Source organism: Thermobia domestica, chromosome 18 (genome assembly GCF_964235325.1).
Source record: "Thermobia domestica chromosome 18, izTheDome1.hap1.1, whole genome shotgun sequence".
Taxonomy (NCBI): Eukaryota; Metazoa; Arthropoda; class Insecta; order Zygentoma; family Lepismatidae; genus Thermobia; species Thermobia domestica.
In genome coordinates, this window is record NC_137471.1 from 10,435,850 (window position 1) to 10,457,616 (window position 21,767).

At 37.1% G+C, this 21,767-nt stretch overlaps 1 protein-coding gene across 3 annotated transcripts in view; it reads left to right on the top strand.

Moving 5' to 3' along the window:
• Positions 1 to 21,767, top strand: part of LOC145674975 (TOX high mobility group box family member 3-like) — a 515,956-nt gene that overhangs the window by 269,449 nt on the left and 224,740 nt on the right. Inside the window, exon 1 of one of the 3 annotated variants that reach the window (XM_081745295.1) lies at positions 3,111 to 3,518. The exons of the other annotated variants lie outside the window; for them this stretch is intronic. Coding sequence (XP_081601421.1) covers positions 3,468 to 3,518 — 51 coding nt within the window. The 5' untranslated portion in view covers positions 3,111 to 3,467. Of the gene's footprint in view, positions 1 to 3,110; positions 3,519 to 21,767 lie in introns of those variants that run through there. 3 annotated transcript variants of the gene reach the window in all.

Consider the following 21,767-nt stretch of genomic DNA (forward strand, 5'->3'; position numbering starts at 1 on the left):
TGAACTGTTGCTCTATCAGTTTGAATTCAAGCATACTGCTGAGGCAGCAACTCAAAGCATTTGTCATGCAAAAGGGGAAGGTACAGTTAACCGTAGCACAGCAACTCATTGGTTCCAGAAATTTCGTACAGGTTGTAGAAAAAAAAAATGTTAAGATCAGCGAAGGTCTGGGCAACCCAGGGTAACATATTCTAAGGTCATACGATACGCTATTGAGGAAAATCTGTCCACCAGCACACGACAGTTGTCAAACGAATTCGGCATGTGTCAGTCCACTTTAGTGCGCCACCTTCACGAACTCGAGAAAACCATCAAGAACTGCTGCATTGTCAGACCTAGAGGAGAGTAGATGTGTGCCGACAACTGTTGTAAAATTCGCGTAATGTACGTTTTCTGAAACGGATTGTCACAGAAGTAGGTATTTTTGTGGAATCCGAATGTGCAAAAATACGTTAGGCAGGGGACAAGTTACAAAACTGGGCTTCAAATAGGGCCGTTTCGAGCATCAAGTCTGTGTATTGTGGAACTACGAGAAGATAATTCCGTTCGATCTTGTTTGTAACGCTCGTACCGTCAATGCCGACCTTTATTCCGTACAGTTGGAGCTGATGTGTGCTCCATTACGGCAAAAATATCCTGCAGTGGTAAACTGAAACCGTACCCTGATGCAATAAGCTAACGCAAAACCACAATTGGCTGGAAAAACGCAACAAAAATGCAGGTATTTGATGGTATCAAACTGATGTCCATGCCCGGCGTATAATACTGATATTGTCCCTTCGGATTACCACATGTTTCGGTCCATGGGTTTCTTTTTGAAGTCACAATGTTTCATCAACCACCACGAAGTGGAAACAGCAGTGACTTGACTTCCTTGCCTCTAAGGACAAGACGTGGAATCGAGAAATTGACAGGAAGACAGTGCAACACGAGGGGCTATACTTTGTATATTAACCTGTTTTCATTATTGTGTACCCGACTATATTGCAAAACTTATGATTTATCCGTGTGGAAGTACATGATTGAAGCCAGATGGAAGAAAAACTTGAGAGGAAAATGGTGTTAAGAGTAGAATTTAATTCTTACTTTCCCCGTAATACGTAACTTACCAATTCAGGGCGAGCTATAGGAGACACAGAGCTGGATAAAGGTAAAGCAGGTTTGTGATGATTCGCGGTTCGTGAATGTTGTGGCTTTCTGCGTCAAGAAGAATTTAATCGTGTCTTTCCCCTTTGAAGAATCGAATTTAGGGAGTTTTTTTTTTTTTTTTTGTGTGTGTGTGTGTGTGTGTGTGTATGTAAGTGTGTCAGCTCTATTTTGGACTGCATAAATTTTACACTTATTAAAAACTACGTAGCACTACGTAGTTGATGCACCAAAAGCCTCGATCCGCTATTGATTATAATAATTTTTAATTAAAATCTCTAACTGTCTTACTCTAATTAAAAGCTTTAATTGTTTTTTTAAAGTTGCCCACCACTTACCCTAAACTTCGTACAATATTTTTTATGCAATTATTCCAAGACTTTGTTGTACACAATTCCACAAATAGCAACGTCTATTCGCGTCAGTTAGGCAAGCGATAGCGCCCGTTGCGACATCTGTTAGCGTGAATGTTTACTAGTAGGAACTGAGACGTTTGCCGTTTATTGTAAGGAATTTTCATTGTATACTTTAATCTCTTGAGCTAGGTCCTAAGATAGCGTGATGCATAGACTTATCATGCATTAAAAAAGATAAAGAAAAAAGGAAAAGATAAACAAATGATAAGGATACTGGAATGAAACATTCTACAAAATTAGTTAAATGTGTACAATAAAACAACTGCATCCACGGAAGAAGGAAACACAAATAGAAAGATAAAAATTAAATGATATTTCCGTTCGTACTCTGCATAATCTATAGGGTGTCTCAAAAATCCCCTGACGTAAGATAAATGTTATTATCAGTGTTACAACAAAATGTTAGAGAGGAAACCGTCTCCAAATATGATGTTTTCAATCTAAAGTGATTTTTTTTTTTCAATCGCTAACGTGTCCATAGCCAGCCTCTATTTCAAACATGCCCCATTCACTTTATGTTCTGGGTCCAGGTAAATGGCAATGTTGCATTTTCATTTAACATTGGGCGCATAAAGAGTGTACAGCCCAAACGGCTCATCCGATTATATATATTTTGTTGCAACTCTAATAATAACAGAGTTTCCCTGTCAGGGGACTTTTGAGACACACTGTATATTTTCTTTAACGTACCCGACGAGCAGAATGGTATTCCGAGAATGGAACCCGAGACCACGTGCACAAAAGGTGTGCGCATACTAACCACTAAACTAGCTGGAAGGATCGATTGTCAATGCCAAGTTTACTATCTATTTTGTCCTTTTTAAAAATTGAACGTTTGGAAAGTGGGAGGAAACGGTGTTTGTCTAAGATAAAACCCACTTGGCGTGAGCTGGGATCGAAACTAGAGACCCCCACCTACCAGAGGTGAGGTCTGTATCAACTAACCTACCACGGCCTCATAAAATGCTAACTTATTTCAAGTGAAATTTCAGATAAAAAATATCGACGGAAACTAACTATTTGTCCTTTGTTTCTTAGGTGGCTCACAATTCCTGTTATTCGTTCAACGTAAAAGAGAGAAAAATAATATGGAAGTGGTACGTTATTTTATATGTATGAATGTCTTTCATGTACATAAATTAGAAAATCAGTCTAAAATATCTATTCTTTAGAGGATTATTCTTTGTTGATTCCCAAATCTTAACGGCATATATGTTGTCGAAGTTCTATATTTTTTTTCGGTACGTACAATATTATTTGGAGGTCATAGACAGAAGAGTCCTGGTCTCCACTCTGAAAACGAAACATGTAAAAAAAAGAAAGATGTTCAGCATAGTGTGTCCTACTTCGAAGAGAAATAAAGAATATTTATTGTTGTTCGTTTTCCACGTTGAATAACTCCCTCTTCCTCTCTCTCTCTTTCTCTTGCGCGCGCTATAATTTTTCAATGGCTTGTGCTGGCAACACTGTAGGAGTCTGAAAAATGGGACGTACTTCCGTGAGCGGCATGGTAGCGTATAGTGAAGTTGCTCAGTGTAGTTTCATCTGTACGTTCGTGAGCTGAGAGCAAAAAAATCTTTGTGTTATAAAATATACTGCTGCTACTACTACGACGAATGTTGATGAGAAGTGTTTTACAAACTTCAATAAGCGAAGTTAATGTGGAAGGTGTAAAAAAGCGATTAATACTGTCGTAAAGGAAAGCCTTTTTTTATATTGGTGAATTATATAGTATATATATAAGAAAAAGAATAAGTTTATATATATTAAATATGTGGACGCTGTTTAACTTTGATTTGATTAGTGATACCACGTGAGGAAATCTACTTTTTTATTATTTTTAAGTTCCTGTATTTATCGCTAGTGTTGTAAGTGATTTTTATGAAGTAATTCATATAGTAAACAATGGAAGGTCAAAACATTGCTGATAATTCTTTGACTAGAGACTACTTTCAGGTATGTAGATATTGATTTTATTTTTATTACATTTAAGACAATATTTTCTTTCATGATTAAAACATCTTAGAGGAAATTATATAATCAATCTGAGAATCGAATTCGAAGGCCGTGACATTTGTCCTGTTATTGAAATTAATGGTACAGATGATCTTTCCAATGTGTTTTAGATGTCTTGCAGTGATGAGTAAACTACGGCCCGCGGTCCCGATACGGTCCACTGAAAGGTTTTATTGGCCTGAAGGCGTTATTTCTAATCTGACAATTAAAAAGAGAAGTAAGATTACCTCAAGAGAGTTGTATTAGGAACAGACTGACCTGATAGATGAGCAGTTAATTCACTCCTGAAAATTAGTGCATCTCAGTTCGAACCAGGTTATGACAAACTCTTAACTATTAATAGTGCTTATTATTAAAATTGTTTTTCCCTTAGCGTTTAGCGATAAGTGTTTTGGGTTATGTTTAGCAGAAGCGGTCCAGGAGCGCGTAAAAACCACAAAATTTACAGGAGAAATGGATGATGCAAGTACTTAGACGTGACATAACGTAACCTAAACTAGCCTAAACTAACCTGAAGTAACCTAAACTAACCTAATATTAGTAGAAATAAGCGAAATTCTATCTTTTTTGTGTGTGGAAAATTATGCAGGACTCCTACACTAACATAATCTAACAAACTAAACTAACGTAACCTAAAGTAACCTTAACTCATCTAAACTAACCCGATCCAACCTAAACTAACCTAATCTGAATAGAAATGACCAAAATTGTAACATTTTTTTTAAAAAAAAGAAGAAAGAGCTGATCCCTTTCTGCTAAACATTAGCCAATGATGTGATTTCCATAAAGAGTCCCCACTAAGAATAAATAATACGCTGGAAGCCGATTTTGAGACAGTCAGTCTACCAGTCAACACCTGAAATACTGCTCAGTTCTGTCTGGAAACGTATACTCTTATACTATTATAATTTACCTCTTAATTATACAATAAAAGAGCTGCATTCAGGGAAAAGGTGGTGTCATCATGCCATGGACATCCAGTAGTGTTTCTTCAGTCAGATTTCTCGAATTGCAACAACTTTTCGAATAATGCCTTAACTACTTTATTTCCTCCAGTGTCCCCCTTCGGTACGAGCAAACTCGGGTTCGATTCCCGGTGGGAGCACTCGGTCGAAAAAGTATAAAAAGCTTTTTGAGGCCAGCAATCCTGAATGGGGTTTTTGTGGATTTTCCTCATTCACACCAGGCAGATGCCGGGATGGTACCTAAAATATAGGTCCCTGGCTGGTTCCTTTTTTCCCTACTCTTTTCTTCCTTCCCTTTCCCCGGATAGTGTGCTTGCCGTGGGACATCATCCCTCATGTACCGACCGGTACGTGACGGGCTAAATGGCCTTAGATGCCGAAAGCCCACCAATCTAAATTCTAAATCCTTTATTTCCCTCCTTTTAAGCAACTCCAATCTTCTTGTCGGGGCCACGGCGTCTCACTGGTAGAGCGCTTACATATGGTGCATGGGGTCCCTTGTTCGATCCTCAGCCAATTAAGTTTGTGGTGGTCAACATAGTGACCGTGGATTTTCTCGCGGTACTCCCGTTTCCTCCCACCATCTCATACCGCCAATTCTTCCATCATCATTCACTTGCTTTAATCATCGTCTTCTTGTTTTCCGCCCTACTATTGCTTACACTTTAATGATTTTCGTTCTATCCAGCTATTTTTCTCAATTCTTCTCCATACGTACATTTTTAAAGCTTGTGGCCGTTTCTCGTTGCTTTCAAGTTTGTGCTTCGTAGTGAAAGAAAACTGAAAAGACAACTTAACTTCTATTATAAAGCAAGGTGTATTATATGACGCATAGTAGTGCTTCAAATTTTTTCGTTTGATACACTTTGTGTACTCTTCAGGTATATCAATGTATAGTATTTCATTTGACGTTATGTAATATATACTAGGCCAGAATACGTGAAACACAAGTTGAATCAAATGAAGCTTCAAAACACCAAGGTATGTTTAAACACAAACAAACTATTTGCTGGGCAAAACAATGTATTCACATTTAGAAAACTACATACGTATGGCAGTTTCGCCAACTAACACTTTGGCTTCATCAAATACTATCCATTTTCACAATTCATTAGTTCATTAGATAGTACCTCATGAAGCCAAGGTGTTAGTTGGCAAAACTGTCACACATATGTAGTTTTTCAAATGTGAATACATTGTTTTGCCCAGCAAATAGTTTGTGTTTTTAATTATATACCAAGCAAAGCTTCTATAAGGTGGAATATATATATATATATAATGTTAAAATTAGTAGCGTAGAGCCATATAAGACATTGAGACCCTGTCTATCTACCCTTTCAAATTAAGAGAAGATGGTTTTCGTATTTTTCTTTCCAATATTCGGTATTCGGACAGGTATTCGAATAACGAATAACTATTCGAATTGTTCGAATACTAGAAATAAATACTTGAATATTGGAATACTCGACTAATGGCAGAAAATATTCTTTATTCGCGTTATGATAACGAATAATTTTAACAACACTGGTAGAAATTAATTTTATAGGCTTTGTCTTCCTTCCTTCTAATAAATAATTATTCTGTTTATTTTTCGTTGTTAACTGCTTCTACTGCATAATGTCTTAAGCTGTCGAGACGGAGCTTTGTCGATAAGTAATGAATATGTAAAAAAAAATAAATAAATAAATAAATAAATAAAAATGTTTTCAGCGTCGATTAAGCAAATGTTACGTATTTGTAAAGCTAATAATACTATTATGATACAAAGAATTTACATTTTATAGCATAATTGATTTTCTTTAGCTGTTTGATTTTTGTGTAATTTCTATTAATCATACAGAGTTTAAAGTATAATTAATGGAGCTTCTAGAACCTGATGATATAATCATTTAAGCATTTTAAGTCCGTACTAAGGTGAAAAACTGGGAAAACGTGCAGATTATGTAAATGAATTGAATTTAAATACATGTCTTCACCATTTATCATTCAGTGATTTTTTTCTTTCTTTTAGGCAGCGCGTACCTGCTAACTGCATGTAAATATGAATATCTCCTCGGATTATTTTTGACTTTTTTCCCCTGTAAATACAATCGAAGTCATTCATGCTGAATCAAAGACTGCCTAATTGGTATTTCTTCTAATATAACTAGCCAGAGCTGGTGACGTGGTTCAGTAATCAAACTTTTACTGAAGTACCAGTAAGAACTCTTTTGTGCCTAGGGGGGCCGCGGTGGCTCAGTGGTAGAGCGTTCACCTCTGGTGCTTGGGGTCTCGGGTTCGATCCCAGCCCCCGCCAAGTGAACTTTGTGGTGGACAAACACCGTGTGCGTGGGTTTTCTCGGGGTTCTCCCGTTTCATCCCACTTTCTTCATTCCACTATTTCATTCATTACTCATCATCACCGTCTCCTTTAGCCTAGCCGGCATAACCGTGGGACGTAAAACTCAAAGATTTCATTTCATTTTTTTTCTTTCGTGCCTAAGCGGTTAGCGTGGGTTCGTTTCCCGGCGGACTTCATGTGGTTCGGATTTCACGTTAATCAGTAGGTCCCATCTCATATTGCCTCGCTGCTGAAAGAGACGTTAAACTTTAAACTACGGAGGTAAATTCTTTAACCTTTAAACTACGGAGGTAATTTATTTGACCTTTAAACTACATTTAAAGCGTTTTCATAAGGATTTACAAAGAAGTCCATTTCTTCACTCCTATTTATCGAAGACACACGAAACAAAAAGTGTTAGAAACTTTATTGTAGTACCATTTTGAAATCGAAATATCCGTAGATAAGACAAGCAACAGGGTATTTCGAAAACGAAATATCCCGTAGTTCATAGGTTAAACTCAAAATCAACTCAACTCAACTAAAGTACCAGTAAAGGCAAGACATCATGGTGGGGATCGATCAGTCCTGTGAGGGCTGCTGTGATGCACATCCACCATATACACCGGATTCAAGCCCCTTTCATAGTTCGGAACCCTCGTTAACTCGAAGAATCCCAAGGATATGTAGCCTTCTCGAACTCTCAACGTAGTTTTTTTTTTAATTTTTTTAATGAACATAATGTTATCAGTCAGCCCATTCTTCTTTTTATATATATATATATATATAGTTGTTTGCCACTTGTGGTTACTTAGACAATTTACCATAGTGATATATAAAATTGGTTCGTAAATTTCTTGGAAAATAGGGAAGGGATCCGAGGATCCCCCTACCTCTACTTGAGATTACCTGGATCTATTTCATTTGAATATCATATAAGTCATAACAAATGCAATTATAGTACAAAACTATGTATCTGGGCAAAATAGCAAAGTAATTTTATCTCCAAATTAAATAAAATATATCTTTCCATACTGGCCTACCAGACAACAGTTTGATACTGTTTGCGGAAGCTTAGTGTATTTTTATCAGTCATCGTAGTTAACAAAGAATATTAACTGTAGTTTCCTCTAGAGGACACGAAACAAATCTGATGTGTTTTATTGTTGTTGCTGGTAAGTTTAGCGTCCCTTTCAGCAGCGAGGCTATATGAGACGTGGACCTACTGATTAATGTGGAATCCGAACTGCATGAGCTCCCGCCGGGAATCGAACCCGGGTCTCCCACGCCAAAGTTATGTTTTTTATGTATGAGAATATATATACGCTCAAGGGCGGATCCAAGGGGAGGGCTAAGGGGCTATAGCCCTCTCCCCCTTGACGATCAGGTTTACACTGGATAAAACGGACTTCAATACTGCTTTACACTGGATAAAACGGCAAATTATGGTTTAGCCCCTCCCTTGATCACATCCTGGATCCGCCACTGTATACGCTTATAGGCTAAGAAATTTTAAAATAACTCATTTACCTTTAATTTTATAAAACTATTACTTAGTTCATGGAGCTCCTTCCCGCTTGGGATGACCTATAAGCAAAATTAACTTGGGTTTCCTCGGGTTAATAATGGTTCCCTTTCTTCACAAACCCGTTCAGTAAAGACACAAAACACAAAAAGGCATAATACAAATATCTGTTTCTGCATTTCTGTAATATAGCGAAATAGAGACAAAAATTTAAAGAAAAAGGATAAATCGGATGTCTACAATGTGTACTATGTGTCAGGATGTCCTGACTAAAGGCGAGTGCTAGACTGTTTACTCGAACGTAGCTACATATAATCATTTACTTAGATACTGGAGCACGGATAGGGTGACCGGCTCGTTTGTCTCTGGGTTAATAATGATTCTGGTAGCGAACTGGAAAGTAAGAGCTGGAGTTAATTTAGAATCAGGATTAGAACACTATATTATAATTAGCACTTTTTTCTTATTTATACATTGTAGTCATACAAACTTTTAATTTAGATTTAGAATTTAAAATACCTCATATACAAGAATTGTAATATATATATATATATAGGATTCATTACACAAATAGGAACTTGTAGTCTACTCATCACCTAGCAAACTCGCATGCCCTGGGATCAAACCATGGACCTTTATATGAGAGATGAGCACTTTATCAGCAAGCCACCATGACACTGGGAAACTATGTGAAATGGAAACCAACATCGAAAAATCGAAAGTCATGAGAATATCCCGTGGAAACGCGCCCTTACGGGTCAGAGTAGAACAAAGAGAACTTGAATAGGTTGATAATTTCAAGTATCTGGGAAGTATTTTAACAAGAGACAGTTACTGCGCCAAAGAAATCAAATCAAAAATTGCCATAGCTAAAGAAGCATTCAACAAGAAACGACCACTCTTAACTAGCAGGCTCAATATTGGACTTAAGAAGAAGTTGGTCAAGTGCTATATATGGAGCATTGGACTGTATGGTTCAAGACTTGGACACTACGGAAGTTAGAGAAGAAATATTCGAAGAGCTTCAAAATGTGGTGTTGGAGGAAGATGGAGAAGATAAAATAGACAGAGAGAGAGAGAGAGAGAGAGAGAGAGAGAGAGTAACAAACGAAGATGTTTTAAAACGGATAGGAGAGAAGAGAACACGTCTAGCCGGCGTCCTTCATAGGAAGGCCAATTGGATTGGTCACATCTTGCGAATAAATTGTCTTCTTCACATCGCCATAGAGGAAAAAAAAAAGGAAAGTGAGGGATAGGAAGAAGAAGAACTAATCGATGATTTGAAAAATAGAAGAAAATATTGGGAGTTAAAAGAGGAAGTTGAAGATCGAAAAAATGTGGAAGGAAAATTTTCAGGCCCAAATTTAAAATTAAAAAAAAAAAAAAAACATTAGTCCCAGGACCTGCCGAAAGGCAGAATACCTAATAATAATAGCACTAATTACATGAGAATTGAATATGGATATAGTAGAACCAATAAAATTGGTCACTTATGAAACCTTGCAAGCTGATCACATTTTGTGGAAGACTATTATTTAATTGTTAATAGTGACTACCTAAGCATTTTGTTAAATACAAGTTGAGAATGTGTAGTCTTATTTCTAATTACTTACTTTTAATGAAAATAGGCGTTGCTGAAGCGTTAAAAAAAAGAAGCCGCGAGTAAGAAGTCAATTACTCAAAGTTAAATACCCTGACCTTCCTTAATTGTTGCATTAACCGTATGGGGAAATTGCAAATGGCGGTGATTTAACGGCGTCCGCATTTTTTTTTACTTTTACTTTCTGCACTTGAACCGTAACATTGATTCCATCTCATGATCTTTCATTCCTCTTTCGACAAGGCAACCAGTCACGCCCTTAACACACGCGAGAGCTCTAATGTAAGAAGTTAGAAGGACGCGCTGAAGTAATTCAAAGTCACACGTCCAAAAAAAAAAAAAAAAAAAAAAAAAAAAAAAAAAAAATAATAATAATAATAATAATAATAATAATAATTCTTTTCGTTTTCTTTTTTCCTTCACAAGGGAATCAGTTCACACACACAACACTTACGAATGTCATACATACAATGACGATTAACGTTTAAGTGACACCTTATAAAAAAAAGAAAAAAAAGAAAGAAAAAGAAAAAGAAAAAAAGAAAAAAAACTGGAAGCAAAAATGTCCAACGTTTAATACGAGGTTCAATCGTTTTGTTGATGACATTAAAGTGAAGAGGAAAAATGAAATGAAATCTTTTGAGTTTTACGTCCCACGATTCTGCCGGTTAGGCTAAAAGAAACAAACGGTGATGATGAGAAATGAATGAAATGGTGGAATGAAGAAAGTGGGAAGAAACGGAAGAACTCCGAGAAAACCCACACACACGGTGTTTGTCTATCGCCAAGTTCACTTGGCGCAAGTTGGGATCGAACCAGAGACCCCATGCATCAGAAGTGAACTCTGTACCACTGAACCACTGCGGCCCCAAAGTGAAGAGGATTTTATTCAAAATGCTTCATTATGAACATAAATGAATGTGCTGCCTCTCTTGTGGCTAGCGCGCGTGGTCTTAATACCCAAGGTCCCGGGTTCGGCTTCCAGTTGGAGAGCGTCGGACGCATTACTTATAGTTCAAATCCCACTTCAAACTGTAGATATTGTGTTTTTGCCAAAATAGCGTTTGCGCTTCGATCGCTAGTTAAGTTGTTTGTGCCGTTTCTTTTTAAGGTTTGTAATTTTAGAGAAATTTGTAGAACACTTAATTTCTTCGTCGGCATCTTGCTTTCTTTAACAGTAAGACTAAAACCAATGTTAAGAGCAGTGGCAGATCTAGCCTGGGGCTGGAGGGGCTAGGCCCCCAGTTTTTTTGAGTGAAAAAACAATTTAAACAATTATTGTATATTTTTGGAAGTTAATAGTAAACTCATGATATACCTATCACAATCTGTTTTCTGGCTGCCCCCCCCCCCCCCCAGTTTTTACCTCCTAGATCTGTCTCTGGTTAAGAAACGTGCCGGAGTAGAAGAGCGGATTACAGGAGTCCTATGGTTTCGGTATGCGTCCGGTACCTTGCCCGTAGGCTAAGGTAGAGTGAACTTTGAATTTTAGTCGCGGTGGTTTCCAGAGTTCTCAAATATTCTTGTCCATGTTACAAGACGTACATTTTCAAATTCGGGATGTCTAAGCTCACCCAAGTCTTAGATATCATACACTGTCTTAATTTTACATCACATGATTCATAGTATAAAAACTATAAATTGTTAAAGTGATTTAAAAATCGGAAAGAAAAGAAAAGTCAGGGTTACAATTGTTATTACAGCATGACCATATCTCCAAATCCTTTAAAGTTAGAGATATGAAATTTGATATTCAGATTTTTCATTTAAAATGTGGTAATTAAAGGCGTGTTTCAGCATTGTTAAAAATATTTCCTTTTCAAGAGAAGAAAAAGAAAGGTGGGAGTTGCAACTGTTAAAATAAGATAGCTATATCTCCAAATTCCTTAAGATTAGACATATTTTAGGGATGTGGAACTTGGGTAAACTTAAAAAAAAAAAAAAAAAAAAAAAGAGAGAGAGAGAGAATATGTCACAGCGTTTTCGGAAAATCCGATTTTAACGGAAGACCGGGGGAGGGGTCCATTTCTATAAAAGTTGACGTGTCAGTTATCTTTATATAAGTTGTCAGTCTCATCATCATTAGAGGAAAACGGGTGGACCATTTAAAGTACATTTTTGAACACATTTAGCACTTAAATTAACATGGATTTTAATCATTTCGCTTGGATTGAAAGGGGTTTAAATTTTTTACAAAGAATAGTGCCATGAACTTATTCTTGCCGTGCGAGGACCGGAAGCAAAGGCTGTAATATGAGGTGCGAGGCCGTATAAACCGAGGAAATGCGGGGTTCTGGGAATGAAGACCCCAGCCGGGGCCAACCGAAGGTCAGTCAAATATAAAATTCTGCAGTAATGCTGCAGAGCTGATACTTCGGCTGTTTCCGTTGTTCGCTGAGTCTGTTCGGTTTACTAGATCTGTTTGGGTCAGACCGGGGTGAGATTGCGAGACCTAGAGACCTGAATAACCCAGACAAAAGGCGTGACTCAAGTGAGTCGATAACCCGTCACGCTCGCGTCATTATTTAGACCTTGCGCTCACTCAAACTTCTTGCATTCACTCTATGATGTTGAGGTCGCATAAGCGTGAGTTCCACTCTGAACTGTGACCTCATGAGTTCAGACACCTATGAGTTCTTCAGTTACAGTGTCTGACTTCTTCACTGCTTTAACGGGTTCGGAGCGATCTCAGTTCTGTTTTTCTAGTATAGCACGGCTTTTTTTTTTCGTTGTGGATCATCGCAGTAAACTATCCATGAATGAATTTCGTGTTCTTACTTCTGGTGTGTTGTGTACCGTGTGCCGCATCCCACACACACAGTATCCGAGCTGACTCCCCCGTCTGGAATGACTCTCGTCTCCCAAAATTGAAGTTCCGTGAGATTACTGTGAATGTTGCTTTCCTAGCTGTCAGTTGTCGCCTTTGAAAAGTCTCCTGGGAGTTAGGGAGAGAGAAAAAGAGATAGGATGAAAAAAAAAAGGATGAATCCTTTTAAGAGTCCCAGGAAAATGTAATATTGCTTGTCAGTTATCACAAGCTACTCTTTACAATCTATGACTTGCATTATATTTGGTAAAACATTCGCATTTTCTCTTGAATAATTGATGGGTTGTAGGTAGGGTACAGATGGATATATCCCACCAGGGGGCCGTTTTGTAGAACTTTGGCCTGATTATATGTCAGATTACATTGAAATATGGATCGCTCTCAACGAACAAATAAGATACTTTATGACATCAATTATTTTATATATTAATCATGGGAAATGCAGATAAGGGGTGGTGTGTGGTGGGGTGAAGGGGGATTGTATGAGTGTGTATGTGTATTCAGACTGGGAGAAAGCTCATACTAAAAATATGTATGCGATTTTTTTTCCTTTATGTTCATTGAATCTTCTGGACTTCGTTTTTATATAGTTTTCATCCTCTACCGAAAATCGATAGCTAATGAAATTGCTTTGAGTTCGTGTAAACCAAAACAATGTCCCTGTCGAAAAAATTTGAAGGAAACTTTTTTTTTTTTTTTTTTTTTTTTTTTTTTTAGAATCGGCTATATAATTTTATAAATGGTCAATTATAGTTTAAGGGAAACTAATTTATGCAAGTTGTTTCTCAGTTATGTGGCTAAGTTTCAAAGATTGCCTATTTAGCGGGTTTTACCTTTTCTGTCTGCCACCTATATAGGTCTAAGTTGGTCGAGAAAATGCGCTGTGCGAGGGCACCGATACCTGGGGTGCTTCGATGTTTTAGCACACACCCCCAGAATTTTCGTGGGGTGATCAGCACCCACACAAACGGGAAATAATGAATAAAGAGAATAAACGAGAAAAGAAAGTAAAAAAGGGGACATTCAAATATTACACCAGAGTTTTTAAATGACTGCAGGGCCTGAGTTTTAAATAAACTTAAAGAAAGATATGCATTTTATTTCACTTCGCTGTATTGTATGATTCTAAAGAATCATGTATACTTTATGATTCTAAAAAAAATATCTGCTTAAATTTTGTTCTATTGAATTAACTATTACTTTATTTGTTTTTAAATTCTGTAAATCTTAAGGTTAGCGTTCCGAATGGCATGACGAAGGATAAAATGGGAGACTTGAACCCCAGAACCTCCCTGGTTACGCCATCACATCTTCATTCAAGAATATGTTCCACTAAAAAAAAAAAAAATCTAAAATTGCATTTTCAGGAGTCAGTTTTCATCATTTTCTAGGGGTAGATCCCGTTCCAAAGTAACCTTAGCAGTGCCCCACAGAACCCCTGTTTGTGCACTGTAAATTTGAGCACCTGCATTGATTTTCAAAATCTGGCGCTACTGGCGGTGTGCTCCACTTACAGGTGGCCAAGTGTCAGAGCACAGGCCACCAGACATCATAGTGTAGCAAGGTATATATAATTAATATATGCGGACCACGTCGCTCGTATAGTTCAAAAACCTTTGGGAATTGAGATATTTGGTTAGAATTGGAAGAATATTGGAGGATAATGTAGGCCTGTGGAGGTTGGTGGCGACAATCGTGATCATGATCAGATTGGCTTCAGACCTGATAGAATTCATTGTTGTTTTGTTCTCCCACTTTCTTCGTTTCACCATTTCATTCATTTCTCATCATCGCCGTCTCCTTTTGCCATGGGACGTAAAACTCAAAGATTTTACTTCATTTAAAAAAAAAAAAAAAACTGGAAGTGCTAAAAATCCGTTACAACTTCCGGTTTCATGATCTACATGGAGCGAAAACAGTAATTTTTTTTTTTTTGTGTGTGTGTGTGTCTGAATCGAGGGAAGAATATCCACCATCTTCTCTTGTAACCCTCTGTTCAAACCGGAAGTGGCAGAAACCAACCACTTCCAGTCTTAAAGTTGGTCGCTAGGGTGGAAATGGTAACAAGTAGCGAGAAGCAGTTTTCTGCAATCATTTACTGGTAGGAATCTACTGTTACAATATTAAATGGGAGAATGCTCACGCTATACAAACCAGACTCCTTCAGTAAGTGTACACGTGACACAGTTACTTCTTTAGTCATAAAACAATTTTGTCATTCTGACAAGGTAATGTGATGACAAAATTTCAACATCAGCTAATTAAATGGTTAATAAACAGGGCTAAAAGTCAGGTGGAAGGCGGGGGGAAGCTGTTCCGCCACTTCCAGAAAAATATCTATGGCATCCCTGCACTTCCTAAAAATACAATGGGCAAGGATAGGTACAGGGAATGGCGTGACGTCTTACGTTCCCCTACCTTTTCAGATCTACTTTTATCCCTGTTTATAAGGTACTTTGCAGACTGGGATTACTATATACTGTAGTACTGTTAAAATAAGAATAGCGCGTTATTCGAATGTTCGTTATTTGATCATACAGTCAAAGTTGATTACTCGAATAACGAATAATTGCTTGAATATTGAAAACGAATATGCTGATTAACTACAGAAAAATAAATCGAATAATTTTTATCACTACTAACATATATATATACACCTTTTCTTTGCGTAGCCGTGTTAACGTGTGGAAGAAGAACATTTTAATCCGAGAAATACTTAAAAAAGAGTTTGATTCGTTGAATTTGTAGGACGTGTTTTTCGGGGAGTCCTATGTAAGAAACGAAAAGAAAGAAAGAAAGAAAGAAAGAAATGAAAATGGTTCCACAAAAGAAGCATGAGAAGTAGAGAGCGAGTCAGTTTTCTTCATTCATCTCACATAACCGTCCCATCGTTTTGCTACTTTCTAAATACAGTTTCCTGTCGAGAATTGATTTCATGAAATGGCACATTTCAGGTACTGTGGTCCCGCATTTAAATGCCCGATTTCGGAGGAGCGATTTAAAAAATACCACATTTCTATTTTATGACATCGTTTTTCGGGAGAGTTGCCATAACTTCTTCCATGATTTCTCATCGCTGGAATAGACGACGAGAGTGCAGGCCATCTTATCCGCCCAGTTCCCCGGTAGCTTTTCATTCAACGCTGTGCCTAGGTTGATGTTGTTGGAAATGATATGGGTATTGCACATCAACGCATCTGGAGAACCAAGGGCTTCCAGGAAGGAGACTGGATATGAAAGGGATAAACAGAAGATAGGAAAAGCATTTGCGAATTGCATATCTTCTGTATTAATAAACGAGACTTTTTTTTCTTTTTCTTAATGAGAAACACACGTTTTACTTCCCCGTATGATCTAACGAAAGAGATTAAGAGGCTTCATCCCGGCGAAATTAAAATACCGCTAATTTTACAGTAATTATGTGATATCTTCAAATAGATAAAAAATAATTGAAATGTGGAAAAAAAAGCGTCATAGACAATATTATTTTGCGTGAGGTACCGTTATCACAAGTCACCTAGTGGCTTTCCGTTTCCAGCCGTTTAGAAACGCGAAAATAAATGCCGATTATCAAAATCGCTTGAAATCGAAAGCAGATAAGGGAGTCGTGATAACAGTACCTCATGTAAAATGATCTAGGGCGCTCTTGTTCCACATTTTGATTATCTTTTATCTATTTAAAGATATCACATAATTACTGTAAAAATAGCGGTATTTTAATTTCGCCGGGATGAGGCCTCTTAAGGGCTAAGAGTTCATCTACAAGAGAAGAAATAATAACCGTATATATATATATACACAACGATGCCTTTATAAAAATCCACTAGGTAAAATGAAGAAATAGGAGTAAGGCTAAACATATTGGGCGATATCAGAAAGCTATTTCTTCATATCTCTGACTGGTTTTGCTTTATGCAGATCAGTTTTGAAACCAAAAATGATGGCATTTTCTGCCACTTTTTATTTTGTCAAAGGAAAGAGGGTGGAAGTAGGACCTAATCTTACAACGCTGGATCGATTTCAAAAATAACCTTTTTCTCTACTTACAGTGTGACCCATAATTATGTATATGATGTTTGACTGACTGTAGTATTTATAATTCTGGACAAAATGTTTCGATGTGGCAACACTGTGTAGTCTGAGAGTGGGTATAATGGTCACATTGTGCCATACCAGTGCGAGAGTGACTGAACTAAACATTCCCGAACTACTAGATCAGTCGACGTGGGTCTGTGGAGTGGCCAGCCCGATCTCCCGATTTGAAACCACCTGAATTTTTCTTATAGGGTGTTTTAAAGGGCACCGTATATCAACGTCACATACGCAATTTGGCCGAACTACGGGAAGCTATCACAGAAGAGTTCCACAGGATACTAATACGGGTATGTTAAGCTGCATGTGACAATGTTGCTCTTCGTCTCCAAACATGTATCGATTTGGATGGAGCATGCCGTGGAGAACAGAGTATCGATTTGGATGGAACATGTCGTGGAGAACAGAGTATCGATTTGGATGGAGCATGCCGTGGAGAACAGAGTATCAATTCGGATGTTGCATTGGTGGACCATACCACGGAGAATACAAATTAAAATTCTTGTTAGGAAAAGTGTGACAGTAATGTGTTTATGATCAACTTATATTGCTAGTTTCTTTACCGCAGTCTTTGAAACATCATATAACTAGCTAATTATGGGCCACCCTGTATGTGATCTAACTATATGTATAATAATAACATAATTTAATTTACTTCATGCAAGATCGATCCTCACAGTACAAGTCGTTCCACACTGTATCTCGCTTCCAAAGAAGTTGCATTACAGGATATATTGGATAATTCCCCCATAACGTTGGCTCCTGCTACATATGAGCCTCGAACCTTCTATTTCTAATTGTTTTCCTTCGTTGTCTTGCTAGTTATATGAAGAAAAAAAAGAACATAAGTTGAAATCTTTATTTGCTAATGTATTGTGTGTGTGTCATTATTTTCCTTAGCCTTACGGGAAGTGTTTATATTTAGCTAAGGAAGTTGTGTGTGGTAAGACGACTGTGTAAGAGTAGCTAGTGTATGCGAAAACTTGGAACACTCGCAGAGCCTGTAAATGCTTAGTAAACTTTTCAAGGAATACAAGGTATTCGAAGATGATACAGCATTTTCATTTTATATTGCCAGTCAGTTATTTGACGAACGAAATGCGGAACTAACTCTTCTCACTAAAGGTGTCGTTGTGGAAAGATTAAGGTCGAAATGGCATTGACCGTTTGACGAAGCTCTCTTGTTGTGTTGTTGTATCTCTCGCCAAGAGACAGATGCCTTCCACTAAAGAACTCAGCAACACGAAACTGTAAAAAAAAATAATCTTTTACAGCTCGTAACGAATTGTGTTACCAGTATTAACAATCCCTAATATTGTAATTAAGCATTTATTATTGTTAATATATGTATAGTTAATGTCTGCGTGTACACCAAAGTTGCAACAGAAATTGAATGAGAGAAATCTTATCTAAACGCTATTGCCTAGTAGAGACAATGTGTTGTATTTTATATCTGCGTCTCTTAAATGATTTTTCCGTGTGGTGGTGGTGTGATATTTGCTATAGTTGCTATTATTTGCTCTAGAAAGGTTTCTAAATACCCAACGAAGATTTATAGTACTTTCAAGGGTCCACAAAATTTGACAAATGTAATTTAGATTTCGAAATCTGAATGGTTGCCATCTTTATGACTTAATTAATAAGGAGTTTGGTTTTGTAATTGTAATTCCTTTATACAGGGTGTTTCAAAACAACACCGACAATGTTTGGTAGCTGATTCCTGATACCAAGGTGAGACAAAAAGTATGTAGACCAACCATCCTGGGTGCACAAATGCTTCCTATCAGAGTTATAGACTGCCGAAAACATGGAAAAAGTTAACTTTAAAGATCCATAGCTCAAATATTATGGCACCTACCGTAGTCGGGTCAAGACTTCACTTAGGAACTATTTTATGCCCTATCGAAATATCAAAGTCTCAGAATCCTGCGCTACTTCCGCCAACAATTTTTAATTAGGTAGTTGGTGAGCACTTAAAATTATATGCCCGTATCCAAATTTTCTTTATAAAAATTGTTGTGGAAGTACCACAGGATTCTGAAACTTGAATATTTGGATAGAGCACATACTAGTTCCTAAGTGCAGTCTTGACCCGGCTAGGGTAGTCCATAGTTTTGGAGCTATGGACTTTTAAAGTTCATTTTTTTCATGTTTTCAGCAGCCTGTAACTCCGAAAGGAAGCATTTGTGCACCCAGGTTGGTCTATACTTTTTGTCTTTATCTTGGTGTCAGGACTCACCTCCCAAACTTTGTCGGTGTTATTTTGAAACACCCTGTAGATGTACTCTGTTCGCGTGTCTGTCTGGGAAACAAAATGTCAACAACTATTTCATAGATCATCATTGATTTTTGACTAGGATTTAGAGGGTATGAATCAAATTCGTTGATGAAGGTGCATTTCAACGGAAATAGTAAGAGATCAATCATTTCTGGTTTTAAAGTTGATCACTATAAAATGATAAATGTAATACCGGTAGGTAGCGAGAAGCGGTTTCTTGCAATCGATTAAGCACCCCAAAAATACATTGCATCTCCATCATTAAGAGCCGGCGGGAGTCAAGTGACCTTGACAAATCGAAGATATCGCAGTGCAAAGTGTTTCCTTATTTTGGCAACAGATGGGGTTGTTGCTGAAATGCCGTCAAAGCAAATGGCACCCCTCCTTTTCCTTCGTTTTCCCATGCATGTGGTCAAAGTTGGACATCGCAGGAGGGGGATGGTTACGGATGTAAATGGGACAGAGGAGTGAAATTCCTTTCTTTTGGCTAAAGAGAAACAGAACTGAAGAAAAAATAAATACAGAGATATTCTAAGAGGGACCAACATGATATCAGCCGTCAGCCACTCAAATATCTACAACGGTCACAAACATACCATAGAGAACTAAAGCACTTGTCGCCTGTCTCTTTCTCAAAGGATTCTACCTATGGTAAATAACGCGGGAATAGTGCAGGAAGAGTCTGATATAAAATGAACCCTGCATATATATGTTGTTCTGTATGGTTGCGAAACATGGTCGCTTACTCTGAGGGAAGAACATAGACAAAGTATTTGAGAACAGGATCCTGAGAAGAATATTCGGACCCAAGAGGAACGAGAATGGGGAATGGCGGAAGCTTCATAACGAGGAACTACATAGTTTATACGGTTTACCCAACATTGTTAGGGTCGTCAAGTCTAGGAGGCTTAGGTGGGCAGGTCATGTAGCTAGAATGGAAGAAAGTAGAAACGCTTTCAAAGTCTTGACTGGTAGACCCATAGGAAAACGACCATTAGGAAGACCTAGGCGCAGATGGGAGGATAATATTAAGATGGATCTCGCAGAGATAGGAATACAAAGGAAAAACTGGATGCAATTAGCTAAGGATAGAAGTCAGTGGAGAGCTTTTGTGAACGCGGCACTGAACCTCCGGGTTCCATAGGCCATAGAGTTAGTTATATATATATATATATATATATATATATATATATATATAGAATATATATACATATATATATATTCTAATTTATTTTGGGCCTTCGAGGTTAAAAAAAAACAAACTTGGAATTGAAAGGCAGAAAACCCAGACAAAGATCTGAAATGTATTGGCAATGTGACTCTTTTTCAGTGGATTCCATTTCTTTATTTTTTTTTTTCAAAATATGATCACCAGATTTACCCTCTGTCTCTCCTTCACATTCGAATGGTCCTGGGATCGATACAAGTAGCTGACCATCCTGAAATTTTCCTATTACAACAGGAAAGGGGCGCAATGTTACATTTAGCCTTGGGTACCGGCTTAGAAGGACAGGAGGGAGCATATGCCCTGCTTGGAATTGGTTTTTATTTGGGGAAATAGACCACTTCATTAACAATAGAATTAAAAGATGTGTCACCTTCTTCAGGAAGGTACACTCATGTCCAAAATTATTGTCGCATGTCTATAAATATGTTGTTGTAGGAATATACTGTAATTTGATAACGAATTCACCCGGTATTTCTTATAATGTTAGTATGTGTACAATCGGCAGAGACATGTATGCAAATTGCAAATTTCATGTCAAAAGAGGAGTAAATAAGAACAATAAAACGAAAATAAAAATTTCGTGTCCATTTAGCAACATTATGATTTACTCATTCTAATTTTCGTATTTATAAATATTTTCCTATGAAATTTACCATATATACATTTCCCGATTATACACATAGTATCAGTATTAAAAGTACCCAGCAAAATCAGTATTACATTATATTCTTACATGAAGACAGTTATAGATATGCGACAATCATTTTGGAGATGAGTGTACAAGGACGTAACAGGTGTTTGTTTCAAACATTGAATAAGTGTTCGTATACATTGAACTTATTTCCTGACGTCATAGAACTAAGAACTGTCACAGAGCGACGTAAGTCCGGCGACAATACAATATTTCATTTTTACTTTCATACTTTGCAATATATCTATTTATTTTAAAAGCAAATTTTAATATGTTTTTATTTTCAACTATTTTATCCTAAAATAAACACTAGCCTTTAACCAGCCCTTATTTCCCTGGTTGCATATCACTTTAGGATTTGGAAAATATGTCCAACTAATAAAAAAATGATAAAACACCTTTTAAAGACATTCTTTTGTTAATCAATTCGCACTAAAAAGTTAAAAATAATTTTATTTATGCAAGCCTAAATAAAAAGAATGGGGCGCGTCATTTTAAGAATTTATAAAGTAACTGTATGTAAGCCTATATTAGAGCGCATCTCTTTTTTTTTTTTAAGTCATGCATAACCAAAATTGTTTTTTTACTTTTAAGTGCGACTTGATTAATGAAAGAATGTCTTTAAAATGTTTATTAGTATGTTTTTCTATTATTATTGTTAAT